General features: G+C 38.9%; 1 protein-coding gene across 1 annotated transcript in view; it reads left to right on the forward strand.

Moving 5' to 3' along the window:
• The first annotated feature begins 1,251 nt into the window (after positions 1-1,251).
• The window catches only part of stau2 (staufen double-stranded RNA binding protein 2), a 117,862-nt gene continuing 94,778 nt past the window's right edge, over positions 1,252-24,335 (forward strand). The window contains exons 1-5 of the mRNA XM_085172090.1: positions 1,252-2,491; positions 4,176-4,383; positions 5,780-5,910; positions 6,169-6,328; positions 8,825-8,960. Of these exons, the coding sequence (XP_085028216.1) occupies positions 4,185-4,383; positions 5,780-5,910; positions 6,169-6,328; positions 8,825-8,960 (626 nt within the window). The 5' untranslated portion in view covers positions 1,252-2,491; positions 4,176-4,184. The remainder of the gene's footprint in view (positions 2,492-4,175; positions 4,384-5,779; positions 5,911-6,168; positions 6,329-8,824; positions 8,961-24,335) is intronic.

Raw genomic sequence — 24,335 nt, forward strand, 5'->3', positions numbered from 1 at the left:
GACACCTATCAGAGATTTTGAATTTAACTATATTTTCACCAAAAGAGACTGTTATGTTGTAAACTTGTAACATGTCTGAAACTATTCTGTACATACATGCGTCTTTAAATTGTTAGATGATGTGCAAGAACCTGGCAAAGGATGCATTAACTTTATAGCAGAATGATGATAGGAGTGCTTTATTTCATTGGAACTTTGCATCTTTTGCCAATTAGGTTGTGTACGGTCAGCAACAAACATGTAAAGCTGGTTTTGGAAAAAAGGAAAAAAAAAAGGTAGTTTTACAGTAGGGGTGCATGCAGTTTCAAACCCTACTTTTTCTTATTGGCATCTAACATTGTGGCAACTTTTAGTCGTTCCATAACTGAGGTCACGGTTTATAGGATGGATGCTAACAGTGCTCACCTCCAGAGGCTGTGCTCATTTCAAAGTGTAATCACTCCATTCCTAAAGTCATGTTTATCGCCATCCAGTCAGAGATACTTGAATTTTTTTCCATCTTGAGTTGTTTGTATCTACTACTATTTTTTTTTCTTTCTTTTTTCCCCCCTTTTCCAGGGTCTAGCTGAGTTTCTTGAATGAACATGCGTGAATGTGATGATGCTCTATTCGGTAGAGGAGATTACCACAGCACACGGCTATCTGAAGAAGATTTAAAAACAAAAAACTATATTGATAATTTAAGGACATCTATTTAACCAATATTTTTTTTATTAGTTTCATTGTATAAGGTTGCATCTGCTATCACTGCTTCGAGAATAAGACTGACTGAAACACTGATTGTGTAAATGTAGTCACAGCAGCATCAGTGCAGAGAGACGCCTAATGGATCAATAAAGGCTTTTTTGTTTTGTTTTGTTTTTTTAAACATGCTCGTGGTTATGTTACAGGGTTTGGCTGTTCTTTTGTATTTTGTTTTTTCCCCCTTAGGTTACTTTTCTTTTTTTTCTTTTTTTTTTTTTAATGTGGTTTGAAATCTTAGCTTGCAAGTTGTTGTGAGTGGTCAACACTAATAAGGGTGTGTTATTTATATTTGAAATTTTGTTCTGGGATGTGCAAGCTCCATGTAATAGGTGCCTGTTCATTTTCATAATCAATAATAAAAACAAAGATTCACTTTTATTCAACCTCAGTCTGAACAGTATGGGGTTTTTTTTCTTCTCCTTTTTAAATAGCTTGCAAAAGACTGAGTGGTTCTGCTCTGAAGGCAGAAGGATGATGACCAAATTGCGAAAGAAGATAAATGTGTGACAGTGACACATTACATAAACTGCATATTTCAGAAGCATGTAATTCCATCTGTCTGTAAAAAGTGAATGGCACAGATCTCAGGCGTGGCTGTGGAATTGCACAAGGTTTGTGAAACATGCGCAAAGATAAAGCTGTAGTGTGGCAGGAAAACTGATGATCTGAGCTTTTGAAAGCAATGGAGCTTTCATTTGAAGCTTGTGTTTTGTTTTGTTTTTTGTTTTGTATTTTTTTTAACTGGTCAGTTACGGTGTGAGAAATTATTTCAGCCAAAAACAAAGGGGGAAAGGGTAATTTCAGATTGTACAATAGATATACATGCGTTTGGCCAAGTAAAATTAAAATCTGTTATCAGGTTACTTACTTCACTTATTTTGCTTGAATTATGTTTTTTTTTATACTGCTCTATTGTTGGATATTTTTCTGTCTACAATAACACAGGGAGAAGTGGTTTAGTGACGCCCTCTATTGGAGACGCTTTAGCTGTCAAATCTGGGGATTAGCAGTTCGTGATATTTCCCCTTAATGGTTATCTATTCCTTGTTAAATATAAAGTGTATGTAGGTTACCCACCCACCCCTAGCCATCTTTTTTTTTTTTTTTTTAATTTCTCATATTAGTACAGTGCCACCCCAGCGTGGACTTTTCCAAATAAAGCTTGATGCAGAATTCTGACTAGATTGTTTGTGAGACACTCATAGGGTTTGCTTTAATTTTCTAATTAATAAAATAGAGAAAATTCCCAATGGATGGTTGGGGAAATATTCCAAGTAAAACTATATTTTATAGCGTTAGCACAAAACCTTAAGTTTCACTGAAACACGGACCTGTAAAATGCAAAACTTACGAATAAGACTAAAAATCCATTTGGTGATACAAATGTGCGCAAAACAACTTTGGAAATATTAATTTTGTTTCTGAATCAAAAGTTACACTGTGGGATCCGAGGAAGCGCACCAGGACTGAACCATCCTTACCGCGGCGGGGGTGGCTTCATTCAAAATTCACCTCAAACTCCACTCATAGTACGTTAGCGATATGCGATATGCAGCCACAACAAGGTTAGCTAAACACAAGCTTTATGCGTGAAATATTACATGGATACGCCATGTTGAGTCCAGTGACACGTATTTTCATTTCTTTTTTTACCCAGACAAATAAGGTGGTCGGTTCCTCTTCCATCCAGTTCTCTTTAGTGTTTGCCAATGTTGGAGGTGTAACTGGGGTCTGGCCCTGGATAAAGGTAAAAAAATGTCCTGAAATATTTTTCCCATAGTTGTCGGATACTCTGTGGATTATTTGCCACGTTGTCGCCAACTCGTATATGATATTAGGGTTGACTGAAAATCCCCAGAATTTCGAGAAGGATGGGGCGGTTTGGAGATGCTAGCAAGAAGGGTGCTCGGCCGATCAGCCATGATGAGCTTTAACCGGCTAAAGTATCGCAACTGGGGGTGGCTAGATAGGATTTATTCATCTGGGGAAACCATAAAGGCATATTCATGACAGCATGCATGCTTGCCTATTCTGTCTGCGTGTTTTTAGGAGCTGACATTGGGAAGAAACTGCGTATATCTTGTTGGCAACGTTAGCTTCCTGCTAAGCTGGACACAGTAATGAATGTTCAGGGGTTGCAGACAGCACTGAAGCTCTGCCAGTCAACCCCAACGTAACACAACCCCCATGTTCAACTTGCAGTGAAAGACAGCCGTGCAAACAGGCAGCTGTTTGCCGCTGTATTTGTGCATGTTGCTGTGAGAGCGTAAAAAGAAAAGCAAGAGGGACTATCACCACAAGTACCCCACGGGCAGGCATGATGCACCTACGAATTAAACAGGAATAACTTCATGACATGCAATGAATAAAAGTCATATTACAGTAAGAGATGCATCAGTTGTGGTGCATTTAAACCTTATTAGCTATTTTGTGACCGTGCAAACTTGGCTGATGTTTACACCAGTTCAATTCAATTCAATTCAATTTTATTTATATAGCGCCAAATCACAACAAATGTCGCCTCAAGGCGCTTTCAAACATGGTCCCTAAACAATACAGAGAGGTGACACCTGCAAAATCAGATATGCAATATTTAAAAACCTGAATGTGCCATGTTCAAAGCTAGCATTTTATGCAGTGTCCAAGGGATGACACTGAATTTCTTCAAAACTCCAGGGGTTCAGCTCAGCTTTGACCTTTTGTTTTGACCTCTGTGGGGATGCTCAAAGTATTTCCTTCATTTCCGATCACTGTCTGCCACTTATTTGTGTGACTCAAAAGTGGGAGCCATTTTGGAGCAATTGTTTTTTATCTTATAGACTTTTTTTTATCACCTTAATCATGTTTTTTTTTTTTTAGACAAAAACACACAGTAGCATATATGCTTATGTTACATAAATTACACAGTCACAACCTGTGTGACTGCTAAATATTGCATGTATATTTTAAGAGATAAATAAATACTACAATTCATTCTGCTGTTTGATATTTGTTGACCCTTATTTGTTTGATAATGGGCTGTGTCCCTCAAAATGTGGTTTAATATAGATTGCATTGTTCAGGCTACAACCAGCGGATTCCTCCTTTTTGCCAGAGAGTTTTTTCAGCCGTAACATGAGCAAAGCTCCTTCAAATAAAGGTTCATTGTCTGGGTGTATTAGCTGCCAGTGGATCAGAATGTGAGATAGGCCTAGGGCTGTTCAGTTTGAAGTCTGTTCTCCAGGCTTAGCCCAGAGAAATCTGTCAAATGACATTTAGCTTTAAACTGTGCATGTGCATTTGTGCTCAGACTCACAGATGCTTAATGCAGTATTGTGTACTGCTAGTGAATGAATATTGATTTTCTTTTATTTTTAAACTACTCAGTAGTTATAATTACAGTGTAGTAAGTATATGTCTAACAAAAGCTTTCAAATTTGTTCTGCTTTCAGGAATAGAGCATGGCTCAAGTGAAAGTACAGACCTCAGCCCCCCTGGCTGGTCCTGGCCTCTCCCCTGGAGTCCCTCCAACGGCCATGGCCAGTCAAGGATCCCTGGGTCTGCAGCCCTCCGTCAATGGCACAGGCCCGGCCCCCACACCCGCCTGCCCTGCTCCTGCAGTCGGATATGGGGACGCCCCTGTGTCTGCCACACCGCCAGGTAGAATTTCCCCCAAGTTTGTCTTTAGGGGAAATTAGTTATTATTTTGCATTATGTGTGGAGTTGCTACTTATCTATGAAAACTTAAAACTGTTACAGTAGGTTAACAATTTTGCAAATAAAATACCATCACCCACGGCAGTGGTTGGTATTTAACTGCTTATCTGTAAAACTGTGTTATTAAATTTCTGCTTATTCAAAAAATAGAGTGTTGAAGGGCTAAAATATTTGATTCCTGATTTCACTCTATAAACAGGGGGGGATGTGACATGGCCAGTACATGCTCAGCGATCAATACTTTCTGTGATTTCCAACAAATGATGGACTACATTTCATTAGTGTGTTTTTATTTTGGGGGATGATTCAGTGAGTTATTCTGTGAAAATTACATAACCTCAGTCATAATATATTATGACTCTATAATACTGATATAGATTTAAGACCTTAACAATGATTCATACAGACAACTACGTGCATGATGAAGGTTATAGTTGTACCCAAGTGTACAATACAATGTGCGTGTTTGCATAGTTATTCTATAATAAAAATTTGACTTTAGGCAATTAGGTAACTGGCCTAAAGGGCTCTATCTCATGTTCCTTTTACTGCTCATTATTTCTCATGACCTAACCTAAATTCAGAAAAGTTTCGGTACCACTGCTTCTTTAATAATGATTTAGGAACTGAATTTCTGCCAACGCTTCCTGTCATATGTAAGCTATAATAATAATAATAATAATAATAATGGATTGCATTTATATAGCGCTTTTCGAGACCCTCAAAGCGCTTTACAATTCCACTATTCATTCACTCTCACATTCACACACTGGTGGAGGCAGCTACAGTTGTAGCCACAGCTGCACTGGGGCAGACTGACAGAAGCGAGGCTGCCATATCACACCATCGGCCCCTCTGGCCACCACCAGTAGGCGGTAGGTGAAGTGTCTTGCCCAAGGACGCAACGACCGAGACTGCCCGAGCCGGGGCTCAAACCGGCAACCTTCCGATTACAAGACGAACTGCCAACTCTTGAGCCACGATCGCTGCACTATAAGCCAGTAGCTCACGGACTGACCACAACAAGAAGGAAAAAACACCTTACAATATTGTCCTATAAACAGATTCATTTATTAGTTATTTATTAAGTGCTTGTTTACTGATTTTTTTCCCCCTTAATTACATATAAAAATAAAACAAGTTTGCATTTTATTTGCAAGTTAGAAGTGTTCCAGTGGCTGTATCCGCTGCTAATATCTCATCCCTTGTCACTCAGTGAAAGTATCCAATTCTTATATTAAAAAATGATATTTGTTCATGAATATAGGTGGAAGAAGATGGATAGATGAGTGCTTTAGTTACCATGTTTTTAAATATGTCGTCTTCTGATATGATTTAGGCTCGCCCCAGGAGAACATGGCAAACCCTAAAGAGAAAACTCCAATGTGTTTGGTGAATGAGTTAGCCCGTTTCAACAGGATCCAACCACAGTACAAGCTCCTCAATGAGAGAGGCCCTGCACACGCTAAGGTAAAAAAAAAGTTTTTCAGATGTAGCGTTCACATGTCAATATGGAATAATATTTAATAAATCTCAATAGGTAGTTCAGTGTAATTCTTGTTTTGACACACATCCACATGGGCTAAATAAATAAAGCATTTGCACTTTTTGTAATTAGTAATTAGTTATTGGCTGTGCTGAGAGCACTGAACTCCTGCCAAATGTGCTGTAAGAAGGATATTGATAAAAATGTTGGGTAATGTCTTCCTCTCTGGGTGTCACTTCCAGATCTTCACCGTGCAGCTGACTCTTGGGGAGCAGGTGTGGGAGGCAGAGGGCACCAGTATTAAAAAGGCGCAACACTCCACAGCTGCCAAAGCACTGGCTGAGAGTGTCCTTCCCAGGCCAGCGCCCCGCTCCCCTAAAGCTGACATCAACAGTAACCCAGGTACTGCAGCCACAACTGAATTTCTTTTAACTGTTGAAAAAACAAGTGGCTGGGAAGGATTACCATGAATTGCACCTTTTACTGTTTCTATGGCTATGCGTGTGATAGCTGCTATAGTTTCAAGAAGAATGTTTGAACCATTTGGAAAAAGCTGCAAAACAAGTTGATGCTTGGTTATAATCTGCTAAACTCTTAAAAATGGAGGTGTTGTTTTTTTTACAGGAAACATAGACAGCACTCTATTCATATATTATTAGGTATTAAATTAATGATTAACACTGTATGTCTTACAGAAGAACTTAAATGTTAACTTTATATATGGGCTGTGGCTCAGCTGTAGCAGCAGAAAGAAGATATTGCCTTTAGATCCAGGGAGAATGAGGCCGCCAAGAAGGAGGTACTTTTACTCCCTGTTCATTAACTAAGAGTGCCAAGATTTCTCAAATCTTTGAGGGCAACAAAGCAGGTTTTCATCCTCCAAAAGTTTTACAGTATTTTTTAACCGAGGAATTTTTCTCAAGCTAAGCTTGTTTCTTTGGTCCACTGTTATCCTAAAGCACAATCCGGGCCTATCATAATAATAATAATAATAATAATAATAATAATAATAATAATAATAATGGATTGCATTTATATAGCGCTTTAGTTGCTAAATTAGTTGCTAGCACTATGTCTAACATTTTAAAGCTTAACCTCTTCATTGATACTGTTTGAAGTTGGAATCATAGACAAGCAAATATTAAAGCTATACATTCTTTGTTTTTTGCTTCTTACTTACTTCTTAGGATTATTGAGAGGCTGGAGCGTATCTGGGCTGTTGAAAGGTGAAAGACAGAGATAGACAGTCACACACACACTTGTAACAAATTTAGAATCACCGGTTAACCAAACCAACATGTCTTAAGACTATGGGAGGAAGCCAGAGTACCCAGAGACAACCCACGCAGGCATAGTCACTACCATGCTTCCTGGAATAGCAAATGCTTGCCAATAATCAAAAAGTTAAGAGTGTAACAGAGTGAAGATCAGATAAAAGGACACATTTTTTTCATCTTTTCTTCATTGGACTTAGTGGCAGTTTAAAAGGCTGTAGTGAGTTACTGACTTGTGATGCTATGCTAGTGATATATGGATAAAAAGGTTAGGGTCCACATCCTGTGGACAAGAGTATCCAATGGAATAAATGGCAAATAAACAATGGATGAACTTGATAAAGCTGCTGCAGGGTCAGGTCTTGGTATTATACACTCCACTTTACTGTCAAACTGTTAAAATACTTCAGTGGAACAGAGCCATTGTCAAGAATAGACTCACAGTTTTTAAAGTCTGGTCACCATATGAAACATCTTGTTGTAATTGTTCCATCTATTTTTACTGGTCATGGTAAAATCACTCCCTAGTTTCCACGTAGGGGATGAAAGACAAAATCTACAGTCATCTGTCTGTGCAAACATAAATTTTGCAGTTCATCTGACATAATATTAGACTCCAGCAGTTTATCCTAGATATTTGCAGACACGAATCAATCCTGTGCTTTTTGTTATGGCCGTTTGCTGTGAACGAGATCTAAAATTACGACAGCACTGTGAACATTTTTTCGTTTATTTAACCTGTTTACCAGAAGCAGGTTCATTTTCTTGCAGATGGTTAAAACCAAGTTTGTGCTGTTCATTTCTGTGTGCACACATCTTCAGGAATTTATAGTTAGCATTAAAGCCCATGCATTTACACTTCTAGTAGCTCGCCTTGTCTCATCCTCCTAAAATTGGAAACAATCTTTTGATTTTTTAATTGAAACTCACTAATGTTCATTCATTTTAAAGTCTGGTGTTAAAATAAAAGTATGGATTGGATGTTAGCACACTGGATAGAGCTAAAAAGTCCCTTTACAGAGGAAGTTTTTAATTTATACCTGTCTGTATAATCATGAATTTAAAGTGCAATGCATTTATGTACTTAGGGGGCATTTTGGTTTGCTGCCAAGCAACTGGGAATATTCAGATAATTGATGTTCACGGAAACAAACAAAAAACCAGTATGAAGTGTCTCAGTAAAACCTAGGAACAGGCTTAAAGTTTATCACTAGCCAAATTAATACCACTAGTCTGGACTTACCTCCCTTGCCCTCTGCGACTTTGTAGTGTTAAAAGGCCTCAAAGCCAGGCTTTTAATGGGATTAAGAAAGTCCAAAAAATCCTGTGATAAATTATGCAACATCATTGAGAAGTGGTGGTATTAGTGGTGCATGCATCCTGGGGGTACTTTTTACTTAGAATGCAGTTTCACGTGGCAAATGTTAGGCTGCACAGTGCAGCTTTCTGCCTGTGTGTCTTTTCTAGAAAATATTTTGTTTCCATCTTTTTAGACTGCTTCGACCATTTTAAGCCATTTTGTTTGCTGCTGCCAGAAAAACAAGTTCACATCAGTGTTTTTAAAAACCTCCCTGTCTTGGTTTTAATCTTTTCCGTGCTTGCATCTGCACTCTTGCTCACACAGGCAGTATAACACCCACAGTCGAGCTGAATGGTCTCGCCATGAAGAGAGGGGAGCCGGCTATCTACAGGCCTTTGGATCCCAAGCCGATGCCCAACTACAGAGCCAATTACAACTTCAGAGGGATGTTTAACCAAAGGTGAGCTCCCAAAAATGAATGATGCTATTGGCTCAGCTGTTGTTCATTTTAGTTTCAAAGCTACTCGCTGATTGGTTTATTGCTCAACCTTTAAGGATGGGGGAAAATTATTCATGACAAGATGAGCTTTTTTTTAAAAGTAAAGTCTTTTATACTCACCTTTCGACCTGGAACCCCAACCAAAGTTAGATTTAGGTTTTCTTTGTTTTACCATCACTGCTGCATTGTTTGTAACAACAGCACATGCTTGCTGATTCTAATGCAACAGCTTTTGCTTTATCCAACCACCAAGATTAGCATTTCTCTTTGTTGTGGGTGTCGATAATCTGCGGTAATATACAGAGGAAGAGAGGGTCTTTGACATTCATCTGACTTGGTGTGGACATGGTCTTGATAAATTTTAGATGATGTTTCTTTGATCCCAACTGGCTTAAATGTGTGTTAGGCATGGCTCTCCGCTCCATATGTTTTCTAAACTGATGAACGTGGTGCCCTCATGGGTTCCCTGTGCACTCCGTCTCTGTCAACTTTCTTTCTTTGTTTTTTCTGTGCTGGAGCCACCCGACCATTTCCTAAACTCTGTAAAAGTGCCACAGAGGTGCAATTAATGATCTCCTCTCCCCCAGGAGAGAAATGCTATGTAGGTCTGTGAATTTGCTGAGCTAATCCAGGTATACCCTGTTACTCCCAGTTAGGAAAACAATGGGAAATCTGTTCACTCTGTTTTGGACAGTGCACAAATAGTTTGTTTGGTTTTTAGTTTTATCCCACAAGCGTATCTTCATGATTTTACTCAACTGTCAGCTTAGGATAAATATTACATTTAGTTATATTAATTAGTCTCCTAAATGCTATATTATTTTAAATACTGACATATGTTGTGATTACAACTTAACAGAAGTTGAGTTATGCGGCTCCAAAGAGTGCACTGTTCCTAATAAAGTTAGTATTCATCTAGGATTGTTTGACATACTTGGTGTTATTTTCAGGACACATTATAATCCCCTCAAGGTGGCAGTGTTTCCTCATGTAAAGTCCCATAACACTTCTTTCTAGGTGCCTAGTGAAGGCCTCAGATCCCATTTTGTAACCTGCAAGTTAGGAATGTGGTGAATTTATGAAAGCTTTTCTGTACGTATGGGTACAGTGTTGTAATCATAAGGATTTTAAATTAACATCTTCAATATTAAAGCACTAAGCAAAGTGAAATGTCATGAAGAAGAGATTTTTTTCCATCTATATTTTTGTTCATTAATGTTATTAGGTGCAGCATTCTGCCATCAGTTCTGCTGAGCGCAGTTTATTTTTTAAAAGGTGTCAGTCAATCAGTTGCACTGTTGGGTAACCGAGTGTAGTCAGGAGACAGTCTAGCATCTGGCTCACATCTTCTACTATTTGATCCATGCAGGAGCAAACAGGGGTGAAAGATAAATGGGGTAGAGGAGAAAATCTGTTTTCCAGCATCTGTCTGTCAATGTCATATGTCACAGTGAGGAGACAGGCAGTATCTATTCCTCATGGCCTGTTTTGTTTTCTTATGGCACTGTGTAAAGGAAGCAGAAAGGGGGTTGGAGGACGTGTGTGTTTCAAACAGAAGTGACATAAGAAAGACATTTATTATTCCAAGGTCATTATGTTTCCATGAGGTCTCTTTCTTTCAGTGTAGTCAAGCCCCGATTAATGATAGTAAGACCTTCTGAATATGAATTCTCTTACTTAGATGACTAACTATGTGGCAGAGTGACAGGCCATATCCACAATCGGTCACCTTAATGATGGTGCAGGGAAACGAAGGTTTCCTCATGCCCATGCCCTTACCTATTATGATGAATAAGAGTGATCCAAAGTCATGTTGATGGAAAATCTGACCATTAAAAGGGCAGTCTGGCTATGATCTATCAGCGCGCTAATCACCGCCCAGACCAGTATTGATTCATTCAGAAAGTGCCCTGATGAGAAAATACAGCGATAATATGAAATGTACATTTATCAGAGTCTTAATGAATCTTATTTATGGCGAAGGACTTATGCATAATTCTTTCCCATCCAAGTCCATCTTTAAATCAGTGATTCATCTCTGCTATCATCCAGACGTGACCACACCATTGAACAACAGTGATCAGCTCACTCAGTCAGTTACTGAGCTGCTATGAAACATGTGTGGAAATTTAGCCCGAGTGATTATGAAAAAATATGATCACAGAATCGGAAAAATATTTGTGTTATCATGAAATCTGGTTACATCAACCGTTTTCACGGACAACCCCTGTGTTATCATTGGAACACCTGATTCCAATGAGTCATACTGCGCTCCTCCAGTTTATCCACGACGCTCCCAGCTTTCCTCCTGCTGCTCTGATCTCAGGGGGGCGGGGCGCCTGCATCCTGCATTCTGTCAGAGTTGGAATTTGGATAGGACTTTCCCTGTTAGAGCAAAGCTTAGCGGCCTGAAGCCGCCTACCTCCTCCCAGTCCTCATTTGGTTATGACACCAACATCATGTCTGTTGGAAGAACAGTGGGCTGAAATACTGGGGGTGCTTTGCACTGTGACATTTCCTCCTGTGATGATGTTCAGATACTACGCTGGCCATTACTGCTTTCTCTGTAGGAAACTGAGAGGAAGAGTGACTCACCTTTACTGCTGAAAATTCAGTGCCTGTTTTATATTATATTGGCCAGTCTGCTGTTGTATTGCTGTAGGAGAATAAGTAAAGACCCATGCTTTGGTTTGTAAAGCATTTTAGATCAACTGTGAAAAACATTACTGCTTATTAAATCTCTACTTGTATTGAGAAACCCACAGATACGTTTTAGTGGCCTCTAGCTCATTGGATGGATGTAGTGGTTCGATGTCATTGCTCCTACTGACCTTGGTTCCAGTCACAGCAGGCACTTGTTTTCAGTGGAATAACTCCACTACATTTTATCCATTTTGCAGGTAGTGAGCATTGAACATAGAGCATTTAGCAGATAAAAGGGAGCTTGAATAATACTGAGCCTACACTGAGGGTTAAATGGGATGTCTCGTGTGTTTGGTTTCAGGGTTGAGTACATGGGTGCACATCAGCAATAATTACAGGGAATGCTTTTACACATAAAGGCCTGCTTTGAATATATTGGTGGACTTATGATAAAAATAATTTGAAATAGTGTTATACAATACATAAAATTACATGAAATCAAGAAGGGCAGAAAATTTATATTCACTATTAATGCCACTGGGTTATTTGTACCAGTGTCCCCCTTTGAATAGTCCCGCAGAGAGTTCACTTATAGCTCAAATACCCCAACTAAACTAATGAACTATTTATAAGGGCAAAACAAAAAAAGAAAAAAAAACAATTAAGTGAAAATTCTTTACATTCATAAATCATCCAAATAATTTTTATGGTATAATAAAATCCATTTTCCTTTTTAATAGGCTGCTTGCTGCTGTGTTTTGTTAGTCACTTTGATGATTAGAGAGGTTACATCTGCATGTTGTTTTTGAAAAGATGATCTGCGTGGGAGCATAAAACAAAAAAGACTTTTCCTCACAGTGAAATAAAAACTCATCCTCAGGATGGTTGCTATAAAAAGATGGTTTATTCTGTGATGCTTTGTATGACACTAACCTCTTTCGGGTAAAAAGAGTACATCTTTGAGTGTTATTTACTGTTCTTGTTCTTTATGCTGTGAGAACAGTGCTGTTGTTGTTCTCACTGTTCTTGATCAGTTGTACCTCCATGTCCAAGTAGACTACAGTTCTTGAACATATTTAAAATGTATGCAAAACTTTAGCTTTGGAGGTGCTCATATGGATCCTGCTGCTGTATGATGCTTAAAGGTATGTAATTAACATAGAAGAAAGACTCCTACAAACAACTGGAGGGAACAAATTTAACTTTAGGTCCTGTGAAAAATTACATTCAGGGTTTACAAATATATCAGGCATAATTTTATATTTTTTGGTCTATACACAGGCCTCAATAAATGCTGCATATTCCTCAATTGTTGAATGTCACATCATGTAAAGCAGCGGTCCCCAACCCCCGGGCCTCGTACCTGTACCGGTCCGTGCGTCGTTTGGTACCGGGCCGCAAGAGTAGAGGCTCAGGTGTGAAATGTATGGTTTTCAGGGTTTTTAGCGGTTTTCAGCGTTATTTTGTTATCGTTTTTATCGTTAACTCGGTTTTCCTGGGTCTTTTCACGTGTGTTATGAATAAATCTTCTTTTTTTCGGTACCGGTGCTAGTTTTATTTTGTTGTATTTATCCGCGACACCTTAAAGGCCGGTCCGTCAAAATATTGTCGGGCATAAACCGGTCCGTGGCGCAAAAAAGGTTGGGGACCGCTGATGTAAAGGGTTAATCGCATTACAATTGTGCTCCAGACTCGGTCTGTAGCTGTATGGAAGTGTCAGTGTAAAATCACTTTCATGTAAGAACTATAAGAAGAGACAGTTGCAATGGAAGGATATTTGAGTACCCTTCCCATGCCTTCAGGAAAACGGTATAACATCAAACAGCAATGACAGCAGGACAGACACAAAGGACGCACACAGACACACAGGTGTACTTTGTCATCTACATTTCTAATTGGGGCAACCTGTCCCATTGAAAAGGCAAATCTGCCCATGAGCGCTTTTTTATATTCAACATTTCATGTCATCTCCTCTACTGTGGAGGTATTAGATATCCTTCAAGGTTCCCTTTGCACACACAGTCATCTTTTTTTCACTCACTTTCTCCCACTCAGGTTTATTTTTCTGTAGAGCTCTCTGGCCAATTGGGCTTTGTAGTCTCAAACGGCCTAATCGGGACACTGTGTGCTCTTTTGTCCAGTAAGGCATTAAAGATACAGTTTTCTTGCCCATCCAAACCCCCCAAGGTAAACTTCAGAGGAGTTACGCCTATTGCATTATTCCTTAAAAATTTTCCACATATTCGTGTGTGTCTCTAAATCATAAATTACATAAGTAGATAAATTAACATTGGCAGAAAGCCAGACTAAAGGATAACATGTCTTAATTGCACAAATGGGTGTAAACTCATAAAGCAGTGTTTTATTGAAGAGACTGGGGGTGGAGGAGTGAAATACAGATCCAACTTAAACAAATGCTTGGAATGATTTGTGCTCAGCAGACTCACTGACAAAGAAGTCTGGGCTCTCCTTTCATCTCCTCTCTTCTGAGTGGATTTTCTTGTTTGTGTATCCCTGTGTGTCCTCCTCTCCTCCTTTTCTTCCTTGATGCATTGAATTTAAAAATGGAACTGAGGCCATGATGTACAAAGTAGGCTAAATCAGTGGAATCACCTTTCATAATGCTGCCTTTTAGGATGTTTGTCAGGGGGAGTCAGAGGACTAAATAGGCATTTTTACAAAGAACTGACGTCTGTGCATTTTTTGCAAAAATAACACTTGAATCTCTTCTCAAAAAATTGTGCACTTTGCTGCAGCACTCAAAGCGATTAGCCTTACCTCCTTAGTTGCTGTGCAATATCAGTACTTTGCAGTAAACATCTGTCAAGAGGAATGGTTGACGTTCCTGGCTGTTTGCTGAGTAATTTGGATCGCTCTTTATTTAGGACATTAGACACCAGAACCACATAACACGCATCATAACATCTGCACCCATTGTTGGCATGGTTCATCACGGGTTAATGCACATCAGCTCATAGGGACACATTGCTGTCCTACTTTCTGGTGCTGCAGAGTATTAACAGCAGCAATTTCATTATGTTCACCCATTATGTCTGTAAATTGGAGTGCACCTAGTGTAGTCTCCAGAAAAACTCCTGTAGTGGTTTGTGATCTCATTTAGACTGTTAGATTATTTCTTAAACATTGCCACCAGGATACGGATTGGCAAATTGCACTTAAAGGTGTTATACCTGTAAGAAGTGTTTCAACTGTTTTGTAGATAGACATTTCCAGTTAGTTTATAGTTCAGGGCTACACCCAGATGTTCTAACCTCAGTCGTTGTAGGCGGATAGGTTCCTGTTTCTGGGAAAACAGATTCAAAAGTTTTTTAAACCACATTTTGAACGAGGTCCACATCACAATCATCATTCTGCTGCAGTTGGATCCGTCACTGGAAGATGTGACGAAGATTACAGAAATATCACAAATCTATTACAAATTTATCTTTGGTTTACTTTGAATTGAATAAAGCCAGCAGCAGACACACGGTTGAAATATGCATCTCCCCCTTTTTAGGAACTGTCATCTTGCATCATTATAATGTTCTTCAGAGCGTGCAAAGTCAAAACAGAGTTTGTTTTTTAAATGATTCTGCATTTCTTCTTTGGTGGTCCTACAAGTGGAATCATATCATCCAGTCTTTATTTTACATCCTGTACAGTAAGTAATTGACACTGTGTTTCTTTCTCAGCATAAGCAAACCACAGTTCAGCCAAAAAAAGGGGAAAAAACACTTTTAAGCACACATCAGCAGGATATTTGCTTGTTTAAACAGCTTTGTTCTCATCTGGTTGAACGACTCAAAGAGCAGTAAGCAATAAAGAGAAATAAATAGTATTGCCTAGAACATTGCCTTTGTCGATAAATTAACTAGTTAGCCTGCTGCTAAATCACTAAATTTGCTATATTTTATTTCTTTATTAGTTGTATAGTATGCAAATATTCATACATACTGTCTCCTATCTGATGCCTGGGACACTCAATTAGAGTGCTTCATTAATTTTTAGATGCATTAAATGGCAAAAATTGGGCTGCATATTGCTTTAGAGATGTTGGTATAAAAATACAAAGTAAAAACTGTGACAGGCATAATGGCTGACACAGAAACCACATCGTAATAATCTGGCCATAAGAAATTCGTAGTATTTATTTTCAGAAAATGGCATAAGATTTTTTTTTTTAACAAAGCAATTAGTTTTTCCCTTTTAATGACAATGAACATAAAACAGCAGGTCTCAAAGTAATATTCTTAATGAGGACAGAAGGCTCTGATTTTATGTTGATCCTCAGCCAGCCATTCCTCTCAGTCAGCCAAGACTTAACAATTGGCACTAAAAGGGCACAGGGGCTAAGAACTGTTTCTTGCTATGTCACATAAATGCACAAGTGGTATAATTGGTTTGCACACACTGGCACAGTCTTCTGTGCTTAAGAAGTCAGAATTATTCACGCGATGCCAGTTTTCAGTCAGATTATTAAAGAATAGACTATTTTCCAGCGGTTGCTTTTATTACTAACCTAATGAAATCAAGCCTTGTTTTTTGTTTTACTCTAGCACATTAATATTTTTCCCTGGAGTATGCTACCTGTCAGTTTCGCTAGTATAAATGATACTATCATGTATGGAAACAGTACTTAATGCACCACTGCAGCTCAGCAATAGAGCGGGCAGGACCTACACACAGCTGTGATGGCAGTACAAGGAGGGCACGCTGATTACAGAGCATGCACAAAGAGAGCTTTAATCTCTTGTAGAAAATGAAAACCACAACAGTAAAAACAATGAACACTGTCATTTTTGACAATTTAATTAAAATAAGTCATGAAAGCTTTGGTTTATGCACAGCGCCTGTTCGTTATTCCAGATTAATATCTTCTGTCCTTAAAGTCGGTGATTTGAGTTGTCCATAAGAGACACCAGCTGTCTGCAGTACAAAGACACAGCCGTGCATTACACTGGAGGAATATGAGGGAGGAAATAGATTGCTCCCATGGTGAGCTTTAATGAAAATCTACAGAATGTAAGGTTTAGTTATATTAAATCTCTGATTTAATGCAACGGAGAGACAAACCAGTCGATGAATCTTGAACAAAAATCTATGGGAAAATTTTATGTCACTGAATGTGGCAGTTCTTGTGACATATTCCACCCCTTCCCCCCCAAAAGCCAGTCATCTGCAGAACCTAGAAGCACTAGCCAATCATCTTGGCGTCGTGAAGCACTCTACATGCACAGTAGAAGTTCAACCTATGGGGCAAAGAAGCTTTTTGAACCTTATTGTGATGGAAAGTCACCAAGACTATTAATTGTTTCTTATCAGAGTTTACTGGTGACTCTACATGGACAGCTTTTTCTCTCCCAGTTATAATGAAAACTGCCGTTATGGCTCCGTCAAGGGCTAAGAGTGGCAAGACTAGCTTTTAAGGGATGCTAAATGAACTATAAAATGAGAGCTTCAGTCTTAGGTTGACACTTTATTTTACTAAAGTTCTCTCACTGGACACCTGAGTGATTTGACACGTTGTTGTGTGTTTGATGTTTTTATACTAAAATGCCACGAGATTCTAAATTCTATAACACTAAAGGCTTGACAGCAAATCTGTTTATCTCTGTCACAGTTGCCTAATGGAACCACTCACTGAGTAACACTTATTGTGACTTTTGTGAAACTGACACAGATCCTAAACACACACTCTCTCTCTCCCATTATTCCTTTCTGTTTCTGTTTGTGCTTTCAAAAACCTCCCTTTGTCTGTATAGTATTAAAAACAAAATCTAAAGCCAGACATTGTTTTAAGCTACATTTTCAAGCCCCTTATCCAAAAGCTTATTTTTCATTTGTATAGATTTAGATGGGTTATAAATTGGTGTTTGGGAATAAACAAATGCTTTCCATTGACACTTTCAAAGCTCTGGGTGGTCTTTGGCTGTCACTGTCTTTGTCTAATGATCAACATAACAGAGGGCATTTATGCATACTGGACACTTTAGTGGGTACGCCTTGCTAGGTCTATGTTGGACCTCCTTTTCCCTTCAGAACAGTCTTAATTCTTCATGGCTTCAACAAGGTACTGGAAACAGTCCCCATTTCGCTCCATGTTGATATGATAGCATCACACAAGCACTATTTTACCACATTACCTAGAAGTGCTCTATTTGATTGAGAGGCCAAAATGTTCCAAGAAAATATCCCACTCTACACCACCAGCAGCAACCTGAACCATAAATACAAGGTAGGATGGATCCATGCTTTTATTTTGTTTACGCCAAATTCTAACCCTACCCTCTCAATGTTGGTAGACAAGACTCGTCAGACCAGGCATCGTTTTTCCAGTCTTTGTCCTGCTGTGGTCTTCTGCTGCTGTAGCCCATCTACATCAAGCTTAGACCTGTTGTGTATTTTGAGATGCTCTTTTGCATACTTTGGTTGTAACAAAGGGTTTTTTGAGTTACTGTTGCCCGTCTTCTGTGGTCAGAGCCTCAGTTGTGTGCCTGATATAACCATATTAATAATAGCCGCTCTTACTTTTGGCTCTGTCTGATGTCACTATCAAAACTTGTAGAAACTTTGGCTTCTATATGTTGATCCATTGATCAACATCCATCCATCGCATCCATCTGTTTAACAGTATATATGGGAGAAAAAATAACCCTGAATTACCCAGTGGTTTTAGATGCATTGCAGATCCCCCCTCAAGTACTTGAATATATAATAAAAACGTCTGTAATGTTTCATACAAGTTATTAACAAAAGAAGAAAAGACATTGGCCATGGACATATTTTGAGTTAAGCACCCATAATCTTTGTTTTTGAGTTTCATGTACAGGGGGCTCCAGAAATCATGCTTAATGAGCAATTAGAGCCAAAAAAATACTTTCATTTGGAACCACTCCTCGAACATCACACTGGATCAGCTTCTCCCATGTGGATTAGTGGTTTGTAACCTCAGACAGGGTCCAAAGAAATCTTAATACACAACCTAACACCATGACACTAGATGTTTTGAAAACTGTGTTTACTTGACAACATGGGCTATTTTCTCACACCACTTTGTATTTTGCATGTGCAATCGCGTGAGGCTAAAGGGAAGGAGAGCAATCAATGACGGACACAGGGAATGAAGTATGGAAGTTGGGAGGGAGCGAAAACAAGTAAAGGTCTGGCAGGAGTTTGGAAGAAAATGCAGCTGGTGGAAGAATGAGTCTGTCCAAGTTTTTGTATTTTTTTCCCCCAGATCTCTGTCACCCTTTTGCTTCCAGTGCAGTCCCATCCCCCTTCAAAAGCTTAGTGTGTGTGTAAATGTGGTTCCATACATACCGCTATTCATGTTTGTATGTGTGGTTAGCAGATCTTGGTATTAAAGCTCAGTGACCCTGAGCCAAGACAAGTAGGCCAGTACCCTCCCCTCATTCATGCTCTGTCATTTATCTGTGTCTGATTGGCCCACTTTTTTCTCATTGCAGCATTTTGTTGTAGCAGAATTGTCACCTTTTCATCCCATGTATAAGAGGAACACATAAACAATGCTTTAATTACTTTAAAGCTTTTGGTAGATGGGCTAAATGGAATGGGTCTCAGTATTTTTCCTTTGTTAAAACAGAGCTTTTTTGATTTTCCTTATTTTCTGTCATGACTCTTATAATCATTAATGCTCAAGTTATAAAAATAACAACATCCATGAACGTGCAAGTAATCCTTGATCTTAAAAATGCACTAATGTTGAGTTTCAGGAAGTTTTTTCGAACCTTTGCTCCCAGTGATGTCAGTGAGAGTAGAGCGGGCCCGCCGCATTGGTTGTTTTGTGAGCCAACTGTGACATCACCACAGCCCTGCCACCATTTATACAGCCACCGAGGGCGCTCCAGACTTGCCACTGTGAGCACAGAGGCCCCACCCACCTCCTGTTGAAACCTTCTGTTTGAGAGGGGCATGCAGTCAGATGAAAGCTGGCTAATAAGGAAGGTGAAGGATATAAAAGAGCTGGTTTCAAATAGTGGATGAAGCAAGTGTTTTTGTAAAGATCCACTTGGAGTCAAATAAGGTTTATTTTGAACTGTGAGTGATGCAAAGCTACATTATTAGAGTCTAAGAATTATTCTGGAAATGAGTGTAATAGATTTCTTTCAAATCTGTAAAGCCCATCTTTGCTCTCATAATAGCTTTAACTCATCATGTCAGTGATTCCACAAGTTGTTGTAAATATTCTTTCTGGTGAATACTGACTTGACAGCATCACTTCCTTTCTTCGGAGTCGTCAGCTGCATTTTCATGCTGTAAATCTTTTTTGTCTGCCATGTCCCAAAGGGCTTCTTTTGGATTCAGATTCTGGACTAAACTCATTGCCTTATGAAATTTATGACACCGGTGTGAGAAAAACAGTTTTCCTTTCAAGCTGTAGTCAATTTAATATTAAAAATAGTAATTTCAAGATGGTAAAGAAGTGAGAAGGTGATGCAACTTCTATTTAAACTCAAACCCATGATGATTGGTATTAAGGGGCTCATAATTTGCCACAGAAATATTTGCCTCACCATTAATCACCACTTCCACCATCTTGTATTAATCTTATATTAATGTTTTGTTCTGCACTGTTTCCACTGAAAGTTATGAAGTGTACTTCCTATAAGAGGGCTGGGGGCATGGGGCGCACCAAATTAGGCTTTGTTAGTCAAACATGTTTGAAGAGAGTACGCATCATCTAGTTTAGGACAGTCTTAGCCGTCGGTGAACAGCTGATTTAGAGCTTTTGTAGTAAAAGACTTTTGTTAGAAAAAAAATACTAACTGAAATATAACCTATGACACCATACTGATACTGGCTAAAAATACTTTATCCCATGCAATACATGTTTTTAAACCATAGTGTAGTGGTTAACACATTCAGTTAACACACAAAGGATGTGTGTCTCCTCCCTGCTTCAAGACCGGCCTAAATATTTATGCCAAATCAATAATATAGATCCATCTACTGTTGCGACCCCTTAGAAATAAGAGACCAGCCAAAGGAAGCTTTTTTAAAAGCATATTTTAAAGAACATGTGTGTTATATTTAAGATGCATAATCAAATGAACCCAGCAGCATAGATCTATGCCCAACTGTAAAAATGTTTTCAGAACAACAGCTCAACACAGAATCAAATCTGCAAAAAAACCAACAAATTCGTCTTTCCACTGTAAATGCGTTCATTTATATGCAACATGCACTTTTATATAACAAATGATATTGTTGCACTATATTTTCAAATAACTGGAGAACAGTTGAATGACATCATGATAGTGGAGTGTTTCTGAGGTCATGCTTACCTTTTTGTTTTTTCTCTTTCTGCCATCTCTATAAGGCCTTGAGCCATCTTGAATTACATTATTGATAATATTAATTTCTATTTATTTATTAATTTTTACTGACTGTGCAGAATTGATTTGATTAGTTTGGATGATGGGTCTCTTATATTTAATGATGCCTAACTTGAAAAATGAAGGCAAGGAAAACTAGCTTTAAGTGTGATACATTTTCATTAAATTTCCTGTGGTAAAGGCTCTCTGACAGTGGTATTTTTAGTGTAAGAATTTAGATTTACAGGCAATGAAAACAAGTCTTTTACTGTGAATATAAATATACTGAGAAATAATAAAAATGTCAAGGTAGAGGCTGAGAAATCAGCTCATTTAGGAACATATATAACATATATAACGGTTTAGAAAGGAAATACTTTTCATGCAACTGAAAATGGTTTCCAGCTCAAATGTCACACTGTCATTTTTAGTGATAATTAATACGCCAAATGTCCAATTTCCCAGCAGGCCTGTGTGTGGCCTTGGAAGCAAAAAAAACTAGAACCTTTGAGTGTATCTGTCTCTTTGTATGTTCAGACATAAGTCTTTGAATGATTAAGATGAAAAAGTAATATCACATGGCCAACATCAAAGAGAGCCGCAGGGAAGGTTGTGCCTTCAAAGTCAAATTCATTACTCACTGCTAAACATTGATGAGTTATCATTTGATTGAGCTGCAGCATTTGGGTTTTTTTTCCCTTGAGTCATAACTAGATACGCACATGCACTCATCTGCGTCATCAGCCGTCACATTTTTTGTTTTTTTAATCGTTTTTCTCTTCCTTTTGAGAATTTTCCAAACATTCCCTCAGATGTTCTGGTTCAATTTGCTCTCTGTAGCTGTAATAACAACAAAAATAATGATTGATAACACAGACCATGCTGGTTTAGCTAAGGTGTTTCTCTTTCGAGCACTAATGTGATTTTCCTGCCGTGTGTGTGTAATTTTTTCGGAGTGTATAAGTGCTCGCCTGTGTTCTTGGCTTACTTGCTTGTGTGTAAGCCACTACTTTCCCACGTTGTGGAGTCGAGTCTCCCACAGGCATCCCTCCACGTCCCCCTCTCTCTCTTCTCCCTTTCTTTTCTTTCCCTTTCTTCTTCTCTCCTTCAGTCTCACTCCTCTCTCTCTTTCTTACCCCTCTCTCTGTTCTTCTCTGCACCTGTATTCAGTGCTTCAGCCCCAGCTGCTCCCGTCTCAGCTCTGCGCTTTTGGCTGGAGCCCATGTTGCACTTGGCATGTCCTCTGAGACCCTGGGGCCACACTTGACGTGTGAGGGCCAGACAGGCCCCCGCCCAGGGAAGGCCCCTGTGGCCAGAAGTTGAGAGCAGACGAATGAGAGGAGGCCTGTGGGCTGGAGAAAGACCTGCTGGAATTCTGGGAGTAATATGCTGACTCATTCTTAGGCCTGCTGAGCAAGACATTAAGAAAATTCAAGACAAAAAAGGGAAAAAAGGGAGGAGATTTTAAAAAAGAAGCAATGTGTAACTGTAACAGATATGTTATCTTTAATAATTTTGAAAAGAAATTCATGGGGAAAAGCTGTAATGCCAAGTGAGTCATGTTGTTACACAAAGAGGTTCATGATTGTGACATTTGTTCAGATGCTTTGGATTGAGCTGTAATGTCAACAAACTCCAGGAACCTGTAACAGAAGTCTAACTTGTGAGGGTATAAAATGTTTTTTAAACCCTAATCTGTGGCACAATCAGCCAAATATTTATACATTTTATCAAGTTTCATTGGTGAGTCGTGAAGTGTAGAAGTCAAAGTTATGCCTCTCCCACTCATTTCTTGTTAACTTGAACTAATCTCTCGGAAATTTTACCAAGATGGTTGCCAAATAGCTCGAATTTCTTCTAGGAGACCTTTGTGATGCTGTAAGTCAGACCTTCCCAAAGTGTGGGGCCCGCCCCCTAGGGGGGGCGCAGAGCCATTGCAGGGGGGGCGCGGAATGAAAAGGAGAAGAAAAAAACAAAACGCTTGGACACTGCTAGCAGAAACGCAAAGCAGGAGATGTAGCATAGCTGAATATGTTTCCAAACCAATTTCATTCTAAGCCAAAGACTAGAAAATATGGTGAAGCAAATCTTCCCTTTGGTTTCACTGGCACAAGTGCAGAGGTAGGTCTCCCTGCAGAATTGGTTTTCGCTGGGCTCTTCAAATCACGGACAAACAGGATCCCACATTCTTGATTTTTAGTTCAAACACTTGTTGTTATGACTAACTACTCCTGACATTTTGGAGATGTTAGCTCTTTATACAGTAAAGTTACAGTGGGATATAAATAATATCAGGCTGATCCTGTCACAATTTGTTCCCCCTGTCTAAATCACAGACAAACAGTATCTCACAGTTGTTTATGTTTTTAAACCCATTTTGCACTGAGAGGCATTTTTTGAAAATGTATTGATAGCAATGTTGAATATTATTACACATGAAAAAAAAACAACTACACTTAAAATAATCACATCGTGACACCTCTGCCTTTGTAAATGGATGGACAGTAACTGTGTGTGTGTGTATGTAAGCGTGTAAAACCTGCAGATAGTCAGATTAACAGTATTTTGTCTCTATCTGCCATTCTGCAATTCATCTCATGTAAACAATAACGTGGCGCACAGCGTGACGTGATAAAAGTCACATACCTTTGATGTTGCGTGATGAACTCTGTATTCCTCGTTCACACGTAACGCAAAAAAAGGAGTTTTAAAAAAATCTCAGTTTTCGGTGATTCGAAACGGCGTTTACATGTGGACGAAACAGCTGCGTTTTCAAAAATACCCGTGTAGGTGTGGACGCAGTGTTAAAGAGTTAGTAGTTTATTTTATTACTACCTGTAATTTATTGCAGATTACTTGTATTTGCTTAATTGTTTACTAAATGTTTGAGGTGTGAAATAAACCGCAATGGATCAAAATAAGGGTGTGTGTGGTTGGAGGATGTGTTTGTGCGCGTGCACGCGCAGGAGGGGGAGGGCGTGAACATTTTTCTTGTAAAACAAAGGGGGGTCTAGCAAAAAAAGTTTGGGAACCACTGCTGTAAGTAATGAATGAATGTTTTTATTGAACACTGTAAAACAATTATCAGTGTTAATCTTAATGAAGTCTTCAAGTTAGATTTTATTGTTGGTTCTTAATTACATCGGCACTTGATGCAGTTTCCATCAGTTATGGTAAAATTGGAATTTCCAGAGTAATAACATCTTGGAACAAGGCAGGAGTTGATGAAGCCTGAATTTAAAAGTAAGAGCATGTTTGTCACTACGTCAAACACTTGGCCACAACTGTCCACAGTGAATTGTTTTTGACTAAGAAGGTACTTACGGTTACTCCCATGTTTCCCCAAGAGATCACCAAC

Source organism: Neolamprologus multifasciatus, chromosome 9 (genome assembly GCF_963576455.1).
Source record: "Neolamprologus multifasciatus chromosome 9, fNeoMul1.2, whole genome shotgun sequence".
Classification (NCBI taxonomy): domain Eukaryota; kingdom Metazoa; phylum Chordata; class Actinopteri; order Cichliformes; family Cichlidae; genus Neolamprologus; species Neolamprologus multifasciatus.